Source organism: Micropterus dolomieu, linkage group LG04, assembly GCF_021292245.1.
Source record: "Micropterus dolomieu isolate WLL.071019.BEF.003 ecotype Adirondacks linkage group LG04, ASM2129224v1, whole genome shotgun sequence".
Taxonomy (NCBI): Eukaryota; Metazoa; Chordata; class Actinopteri; order Centrarchiformes; family Centrarchidae; genus Micropterus; species Micropterus dolomieu.
Window position 1 is genome coordinate 10,304,528 of NC_060153.1, and position 9,883 is coordinate 10,314,410.

The following is a 9,883-nucleotide window of genomic DNA, read 5'->3' on the forward strand; positions in this document are numbered from 1 at the left end:
GGTTTTTCGCACTGTGGTCAGAAAATAGTAATTCAACATAGGAAATAGTATAGTGGTTATAAAACGTTGAACATGATTTACCTGCATTTTAGTAGATAATAATTTACATGACATTCCTGACTAATGGGCTGTTGTTGGCACAAGGTTTAACAAAAGTTTGCTTTACATAATACAGTGTAATACCTACAATGTTAGTCAGATTTACCATGACGGTATTAATAGCTATTCTGTCCTGTTTTTCAGTAGAGATGGCAGTGTTGCCACATAGCAACAAAAAAAGGGCTTTTTTCTGTCAAAGAATAACTTGCTCATTTCATGTTGTACAAAAAATAAGTTTGGTTAAACATCATGACAACATGTGCTGAGAAATTTTAGTTACTGATTGGTTAGATAGCTGATTAACAATTATTCAGACCTTGCTGAAAGGAAGAATATAACTGGCAGTCCTTAGCTCAGACAATTTCAGAGTTGAGGAGACAGAAAGGATGTGTGTATGTGTGTGTGTGTGTGTGTGTGTGTGTGTGGTGGGGGGTCTGGTCTGTACATTCTCTTTTTGACTTGATTTCAACTAAACTATATATAACACTCCCCATGGAATTGCACAGGGTTATAAATGATACTGCAGTGTGTTTGTGAATGTCTGGGAGACATTCATTGGGATCACTACAGTTGGAAGGATATTTAGGGAGGTGTGAGGAAAACTCAAGATTGAACACTACTCTTTAAGGAACACTTACATTAATAGTTATACTTTTGACCGCAAATGAAAAAATACATATAAGGGAGGGGTTCCCAACCTTTTCTGGCTCATGATCCTTTACACACTCGCAGGTTAAAGATCTGTGAACAGTTTACCCAAAAGAGTCTAAGGTTGTTTCATTTTAAACATTTTTCAAAAAAGTAAAATTCTCCAGTATTTCAAAAATGTATTCCTTCTTACCCAGCTTGTTTTAAATCTCTTAACCCTCAAAACCCTGACCCTATGGTTGGGGACCACTGTTATAAGGCGATTTATTACATTTATTCATTTAGCTGACGCCTATCCAAAGTGACTTACAATTGCTATATATGTCAGAGGTCGCATGCCTCTGGTGCAACTAGGGGTTAAATGTCTTGCTCAGGGACACATTGGTGGATGTGTCACAGTGGGGAATTGAACCCAGGTCTCTCACACCAAAGGCATGTATGTATGTGTGGTGATGGTGAAGTGGATACATGCCTTTGACTTCACCATCACCACCCTCAATATGATAAAATATTTTAATGAAAAGGGTTTTGGACCTGATCAAACCAGAACACACCGTCAATATATTATCTGTACAGTGTGTCATAGAGGAGCTCCATGTTAGGTAATAAAGGTTGAGTTGAAGTGTAACAAACCATTACACTAAAATACTATTGTGTACTTGCAAAAAAGTATTGATTAATCGTAAACCAGCCTCTTTGCCTTATTTACATAGTCAACCCAGCAAATTTGTTAATTCTGCCAATTTGAACAATTTGCAACAACAGGCCTTATAACTGTAAAGGTTATCAGTAATCCAGGTCATAGTTGTCCAAGGAAGGTTAAAGTCAATAGCAATTGGACTTGGTTGAAGATGCTTGAGCAGGCTTTATATATGCACACAGAAATTAAGTCAAAGCTCCTTTATTAAAGAAACAAAGCAAGCACGATTTCTTTTAAACTCGGCAATCCCCTAAAAGGAAAGTCAACCACATCTAAATGACATGTTTCTGCTATTCCTTTCAAAAATCTTTATAGCCAGGTCTAATATTTACTGCTGATATTTCATCTGACAATACACTGTCACAGAATTAACATTGATGGGGAAAAAAAAAAAAACAAACAAAATAGAAAAATCAAAATGCTAATTTTGAAACGTTAAGATACAATGATACAGAAAGATCTAAAACTATAATACGCGGTTGTTTTCCAGGACACTTCTTGGCTATTGTTCAGTACTGAGAGTACTCCTTGCTCTCTAGTTTGGAAATTATTCGCTCCAACTGTCTTTTAGCTTCACATTGTGGGAAGTTACTCATTTCATAGTACTGGGGTGCAATCTTCACCAGCCTGTAGAAAGAAAGAAGAAAGACCATGAACGACTCAGTCAGGGGATGGTATACAATCAAAGCTTATGTTAAATTTATCTTTATGAAGGCGTATTGAAATGTTTAATCTTTGAACACATACCACTCTGGTTTGATGTCTGTGCAAGTGCGGATGTAGTTTTTGGTGGTGAGGACAAATTCATTGTAGAGCACCCACTCAGGCTTGTGGTCCAGAACTGTAGATGGGTGGAGTTGGACCACTTGGTTGTCTTTGACTGTGAGGTAATGACCTGTGCGCTCCAAATGAGCCACCTGGAGGACAAAAAAAAAAAAAATAAGAAATAAATAAAATATAAACCTCTACAGAAAGTCACACATAGATCTCTGGTACAAACTTCAGTTTTCATGAAAGATGTAATTAGACCAGGATATTACAAAAGAACAATTTAATATATGACTAATGTTTGTTCACCTGCATGAAGAAGCCGGTGCAGAGAGCTCGGCGGATGTTGATGTAGTAATCTCTGCTGGTGAACTCAGTGCTCCGGCGGGGCAGGTTGAAGCGGTCCATGATCCTGGACAGCTGCTGCCGCACGTTGTCCGCAGACATCAGTGAACGGTAGTTGACAAAGTTGTCATAGCACCACTGGTTAGACTCGTGGTCTTGAAAAAGTATAACAAGGATTCAGGTTATGAAGTAAGAAAAGCCTTTGATGTTATTTTTACAACAGCTTTAAAGCTGCATTGATCAATATGTCTAATATTAACAGTGGATCAAATGACTGAAATGTAAAAGCAGTTGCTTATAATAAGCTCACAGAGGATGATCAATTTTACAAAATCAGTTCCTCCACAAAGTGCTTTTGTGTATTGGTTTTCTGACACTACCTGCCCAGCAATAATTAACAGACAAAGTTAGCAACTAGCTGGTGAACACGGTTAGGCATCTACAGTATGAAGCCATGGAAACATTATTTTCACAACTCTGTGGAGACCAAATAAGAGCATTTTTGTGCTGCACAATGATGATGATAAAGATAGAGGTATGGTGCAGAAGTTAAGGCCTTCCTCTACTAAAAAAAAAAAAAACCAAACAAACTGCTTATTGTGACTTTACTTGAACGTTCGACACAGACGGCTGCTTTCACAATCATCTTCCTCTGTGCTCACCTTAAATCTGAGTTAAAGACTTTAGATTTGGGATGTCACAACTAGTTTAGAAGTCAATTATGGCCCAATTTACAACTTACGTATGTGTGATGTTGAAACTTGAAGCCTCCAATGCATTTTCAAAAATGATCATAATAAATGTCAAACTATTATTTCTTTCAAGTTTAAAGATGAATATTTGATCGTAATCACTCACTTCACAAATCTGAGGTAGAACATTCAAAATAATTATGAATCTTTTTTCAACAAATATGCATGAGTACAATTAAGTACAATCTTTTTTCAGTCCCTTTTACTCAACAAAATAAATATCTTTAATAGAAAAATGAAATGCTAATTTGTTCAAACATTTATTGAACATTTGTTATATTATTGAGAAAAATGAGATTGCGATAATAATCATTATTGTTTCGTTGTCCAACCCTGACTGAAACATGTCTCATGGGTATCTGATGCTCACTTTGTTTGAAGGCGTGGTAGACGTTAAGCAGCGTCAAGTGGTCTCCGTCGATGTGAGCAAACCTCATCTTGGACTCGTCTGCTGCCTTCTTAGCCTCCGTGGGGCGGACAAAACACTGTGGGACTAAACAAGGTTGGTATGGGCCCCAACAAAGCCGCCCATATGGATGAGTCAAACATTCACAGAAAAATGGAGCAAAGCCTATGATGCTAGGGCACGCGACACTGCGTTGGGACAGGGCAGGACCACAAGCTCTATCAAAGGGGGCTGCAGTCTTTTCTCATGGTCTTTCCCAACTGTAATGGCTATTAGCTCGTAGAGAGGGGGGTCATTTAACCACATCTGTAAAACAAGAGTTTTCACACAACTACAAAGTGTTAGGGACACCAGCAATGTTTTAACTTTTCAAGATTCAGAAATGTTTTGTTATTGAGACATACTAGTAAGGCCTTTTAAGAGAGCAGATAATTAAATTACATCCATGCTACACATGATAGCTGTACATAGCTATAATAGTTAAAACTCACAATGCAAAACTAAATGAAAAGAAAAAAAGGTTTAAGTGGTGCCTGCCCTATCCACATGCTTTGATGATGGGACAGTTGTGAAAATGCTCAAACTTATTATTCATTGTATTACATATTACAGCCTTAACAAATTAAACCCTAAAATTAAAGTCTATTAAATTAATTAAGAATTGGTGGACCCGACTTACATTAAGAGTTCACATTGGCAAAAAGGGAAAAAAATGCTATGGAGATTATGTTTTTCACTATATTCCCTATACAAGATTTCTTTGGGAAGAATGAAAATCTTTGTTTAAACTGTTATCTTACTTTTCTATCTTAGAACTCTCCTCCAATAAACTTAATGTCTTATCCTCCCCAATAACCTCTGACAGCCAAACAATGTTTGGGGAATAAAACTATATGCTGAAGAGTTTTGCAACTTGTTAAGCTCATATGTGTCTGCCTTCCACTGACTTCATTTTTACAGAAAGAAAATGCCACTTTCTCACATCTAGTTGTAACTACAGCTCAGAAGGTGCCTTAATATACTGAACTTGTTTGATGCTAAAATCATTTTCATAATTCTATTCAGAAACACTTTCATAATACCAAATTAAACTTACATTTATGTATGATTAATAGTCCGGCCTTCATTTGTGTATTCCAAAATGATGCGTGCAAACTAAATTCTAGGTGGAACCCCCCCACCCCACCCCAATACCACCAGTGAGTAGTAGTTTGTTTAACCCCAAGAGACCTGGCCCACAGAAGGCAAGGAAGATGTCAGCCCAGTCCTGGGCATTACCTGACAGCATAGCAGTAATGGAAAGGATCTCGTTAGAGCAGTTAAACTCGCAGCTGGCAATGACCATCTTAGCCAGCTGGGGGTCCAGAGGAAACTCTGCCATCATGGAGCCCAGCTCTGTCAGGTCACCGTCATCGTTGAGAGCTGCCAGGTAATTCAGCAGCTCGAGGGCCCTCATCAGTGTCTCAGGAGCTACAGAGGGAGGACAAAGAAAGGTCAGAGTCATGCCGTAATAGATTAATAAATGTTTCATCACTCAGTCAAACTAATGCAGTCCAACTCACCTGGTGGATCCATGAAGTCAAAGTGCACAAGGTCATCAATACCTAGCTTTTTCAGCTGCAGCACAACAGATCCCAAGTTGGATCGAAGAATCTCAGGGTATGTGTTATCCTGGAGAGGGAGTGTTTACAATGTCAATAATCAAAACACAAAATCAAAAGTACGCAAACTCTATCTGTATTCATGCTAAGAACAGGCTAAAGAGAAGAACTCTGTGCAACTGTTACCACTTGCCTGCATTTCTGTTTTGTAGGCCTTCTCTGTGTAGAGGCGGAAACATTTCCCTGGACGTGTTCTCCCGGCTCGTCCTGCCCTCTGCTGGGCAGAAGCTTTACTTATGGCTGTGACAAGAAGAGACTCAACTCTGATACGGGGATTGTAAACCTGGACAAACATTAGAAAACAATTTTGAGTGAAACAGCTGACCTGAGATGTACAAGGGACTACTTGCCCAGAAAAAACACATTGTATCAGCATTTATAATAATGAGTTTTATCATCCAAAATTTGTCACTATATTACAGACATGATTATATGAAATAAAAATCCAGAGGGGTGAGTTGTGCTTTACCCACCTTTTGTTTGGCAAAGCCAGGATCAATGACGAACACCACACCATCAATTGTTAGAGAAGTCTCAGCAATGTTTGTCGAAACAACAACCTGGAGGATGAAGCGACAGGCTGTCAGATATCTGTTCATAATCCAAGTAGGTGCAAATGGATATGCAATATAAAACCATCCATGGAGTACGAGGCATCATTTAATCTGGTGCGATACTCCTTCTGCTTAAATCTATCTGTCATATATTGTTTTAAATGTACCTTTCTTCCTATTGCACCATTGGGCTTTCTTGGAGGAGGCGGCTCAAAGATCCTTTGCTGCTGCTGTGGTGGCAATGTGGAATACAGTGGAATGATTTTGATGTCTCCGACTTCAGGTCCAAGGTCATCTACCTCACGTTTGATCCGCTTGCAGGCCTCATCAATTTCCTGAAAGGCAAATGTAGATTTTACTTTGTGTGTTGAGGAAACAGAACAATGCGCCTAGAAAGAGAATTCCACTGGAACAGTAACGCAAGCACCAAGTCTTACCTCTTGACCAGTGAGAAAGAGAAGGCAGTCACCTTCATCTTCCTCGCACATATGAATTTGGATGACGGTGCGGATGGCTGCCTCAAGGTAGTCTCGCTCTGGTTCAGGAGTGTAGAAAATCTCTACAGGGTGTGTACGCCCGGGAATAGTCAGGAGAGGACAGTTGTCGAAGTACACCTGGAACTTCCCAGCATCTAGCGTGGCACTCATGACGATCACCTGCGCATGGAGGAAAACTTTGCAGTACATGTTGTTTTTCCAATTTCTGTTTGTTTTTTTAAAGCACCAATAAGTCCATGTGTTTAGATTAGTGGCAGCTCCAGGGCGGTTCTACTCAGATCACTAAATAAAACAGCATTTTAATAACATTTGCATGATCAATATGATGCAATTTCTAAAGATCTTAGTTATAGAAGATGTTGCTTTATTCAAAAAATGAACTGATACCTTCAGATCCGCTCTTTGACGCACCACCTCCTTGAGTACTCCCATCAGGATATCTGTGGCCAGAGTTCGCTCGTGGGCCTCGTCCAGAATGATCACACCGTATCGCTCCAGTAGCGGGTCATTCATCGCCTCTCTTAGTAACATACCATCTGTCATGTACCTAAAAAAAATTACAGACGCGCTTTGTTAGACTGAGACGTTCTGGATTAAAACAAATAAGACAAATTGCTCTGTGCCTATAAAAAACAGCTACTGTGCATTAGCAGACCTCAGTCACTTACTTGAGTATAGTCTTGGCAGAACTACAGTCCTCAAATCGGATGGAGTAGCCCACTTCCTGTCCAAGCATGACGTCCATTTCATCTGCCACCCTTTGAGCCACACTCATAGCCGCCACTCTCCTGGGCTGAGTGCAGGCGACCGCACGCTTAGGTCCAGGTAAGCCCCTCACCATGTCCACACACCACTGCGGGATCTGGAGATCGAAACAAACGCTGCCATTAATACAGATAAAATAACGTGTGTAACAAATCACTATTAATTGTTTTACAAACCGCAACATTGCACAATCATACTGAATGTGATGTTACTTTGAAAGCTTTCAACAAACATTACACAAGCTTTTAGCCATGAGTCTGGCTGATATATTGCATTTCAGACCTGTGTTGTTTTCCCGGAGCCAGTCTCTCCAACAAGGACAAAGCTCTGATGACGCGTGATGATGTCGCTGAACCTCTCCTTATACTCCCACACTGGAAGCTGTAACCTCTTCTTCAAGATCTCGTAGTAGCGCGGCGTGTGCGGCAGGTTGGTGAATGGGTTGATCTGCTGGTGCATGGCCATTTGCTTGAGAGGCTGCAAGATTGGCTCCGGTGCTGTGCTGTTAGACGGGACACTGGAAGGCTTCGGGTCTCTGTCCCGGTCTCTGTCCCTGTCCCTATCTCGTTCCCTGTCCTTGGAGCGGTCCTCGCGGTCTCTATCACGGTCCCTGTCTCTCCTGTCAACATCCGGGCAAAGGATCGGTAAAATATTTCCAATACAAAAAATGTTACTTTGATTTCCTGCCTATACCATTGTCAAGATTACAAAGGATAAGTAAGTATTATACCCTGTTCACAGCATGTGGAAAGAAGAGCATAGATGGGAAATTTTCCCATGTTTTCAACTAGCAAGTGTTCACATCAGACAACTCGAGAGCTGTATGATTGTAGAGTTGGTCAAACGAGGGCTACAAAGTTCTGTGCATTGACAACATATCAAAATACCCATTCAATACAGGTTTAACTATCATGAATGACAGACTGATGTGAAGTGTCCATGTTTGTTTGTTCCATATTAAGAAGTGGTTTGAAATATTTAAACTTTCCCAGCCGTAGATGATGTGAAAACTGTTTACAACTTGTAATTATGGTGAGTCTTATATGACAAACACTGCATTAACTTGCTCTTACACACACTACAGCCTGCTGATAATAGATTTTAGAGGTTTATACTAATATTGATAAACGACAGTAAAAATAATCAGTAACAAATGTTGCAAACTAATAGCCCTTCAATAATCCTATATTTAATGTTTTTATATTTAGTTTAGCCTTTGAAATGCAACTCAAGAGCATCACAGTTTACCCCTCCAAAATGACAAGACTGAATGAACACTCTTCAAACATTACATTAGCATGCTACAACAATATAATCACACAGTAGGATGACAGTAGGATTTACTGCAGAACTGTTGTATTAGACTGCATTAGTTTGAGCTAGGTGTAACCTTATTACCTTAAGAAACTTGCAACTGAGTGAAGTCACTTAACAAAACAGTTAACCTGAGTAATATTAATAATTCAGTTAGCAAGCGTGCTAGCGCAATGCTTAGAACAATGCTTGCTGGGAGCTTTTATCATAATACTTTCTAAGAGTAGATGCTATGTTAAGAGCCAAATCACAGTCTTTAAATTTCAAAATCAATTTAAGACAGCTAGCTAAGGTTGTTAGCAATCTGCTAAGTCAACGTTAGCCGCACACACACGTGCCTCAAACGTAGCTAACAGAGATGCTTCGTTTGTTAGCTGGAGCCGTCCTCAATAGCTGCATGTTGTAATTAAAACAATGTAGCTAAATGCAGTAACGTTACATTTATAACACTGTTTCAGAGAAACATTTAGGTGTGGTTGAGGACGGCTAAGACCAGAACGACAACAACACCAGTTAATGTTGTTGTCCGTTTCGGTTCTCTATACATCCATGGTGGCTATTAGCCAAATCTACTAGCATCAGCTAAAGGCTAGCTAGCACCTAACTGATTGAAGCAGATTTGTTCACTTTGGAGCTTCACCTACCCTTCAGACCTCTTCTTACTGGTGGAGTAGTCATCACCCAAATCCAGACGGTGTCTTTTTGACATCTTTAGGGGAACAATAGCTTATTTTTTATATATTAACGCGAACACAATTCTACCGGGAACTAACTTGGTTTCCAGGTTCCTGTGCTTCCGCTTTCCTCTTTTCAAATTCTTTTCTTAGCGGTTGTGCAGATTACATTACCGCCGCCTGCTGGTCTGGAGTGTGCGCTGACACGTGCAACTGTCTGGAGCCCCAAAACTTCAGGCTTTATGTTTGTCAAATGGTCTGTTATAATTTAATTGAAAATGTGTACAGGATTATGGACAACTATTGCACAGTATTCACTGACAAGTAAGTATAACACACCAATAATGTCTGGAAATTTTTCTTTCTTTGCTTTCTTTCTAGTTTTAAGACCTTCATTACCCATTTGTGTGTTGTGTTTGAATGAATTGATGGATTATTATGTCATGCATACAACTATGCCCGGCCTGCATGGGCTAAAAAAGACACCAGAAATTGATGATCATTTGTATACCAGAATATTTCAGGGTTTTGTTGAGCCATTACACATTAATACATACATGTAAATGTATGTCTACCCATCTGCAGCTAGCCTCATCAACGAGGCCCGGGCCCCCCACTGACACTCCTCCCTTTCAAATAATACAATCGTCTTTGCACATGTAAATATCACTTCATGTCATATCAGGCACGAACCTGGCAC

The 9,883-nt window shown here is 39.7% G+C and overlaps 1 protein-coding gene across 1 annotated transcript; it reads right to left on the minus strand.

Annotated features, from left to right (window-relative positions):
- Positions 1-1,632: 1,632 nt before the first annotated feature.
- Positions 1,633-9,321, minus strand: LOC123969855 (pre-mRNA-splicing factor ATP-dependent RNA helicase DHX15). The gene is made up of 14 exons (XM_046047593.1): positions 9,154-9,321; positions 7,478-7,814; positions 7,099-7,292; positions 6,818-6,977; positions 6,371-6,589; positions 6,101-6,268; positions 5,853-5,939; positions 5,513-5,662; positions 5,281-5,389; positions 4,997-5,188; positions 3,683-3,805; positions 2,525-2,715; positions 2,195-2,364; positions 1,633-2,074 (listed from the first exon to the last, which is right to left on the minus strand). Exons 1-14 carry the CDS (start codon positions 9,216-9,218, stop codon positions 1,957-1,959), a joined length of 2,283 nt encoding a protein of 760 aa, XP_045903549.1. The 5' UTR covers positions 9,219-9,321; the 3' UTR covers positions 1,633-1,956.
- Between the last annotated feature and the right edge of the window lie 562 nt (positions 9,322-9,883).

Bases quoted from the DNA above. Each gene is read 5' to 3' on its own strand.
- LOC123969855 (XM_046047593.1), bottom strand. From the start codon at position 9,218: ATGTCAAAAAGACACCGTCTGGATTTGGGTGATGACTACTCCACCAGT. The intron at 5,189-5,280 runs GTGAGTTGGACT...CTCCCTCTGTAG, and splicing joins TGACTTCATGGATCCACCAG to CTCCTGAGACACTGATGAGG. The intron at 2,075-2,194 runs GTATGTGTTCAA...TTCTTTCTACAG, and splicing joins ACAGACATCAAACCAGAGTG to GCTGGTGAAGATTGCACCCC.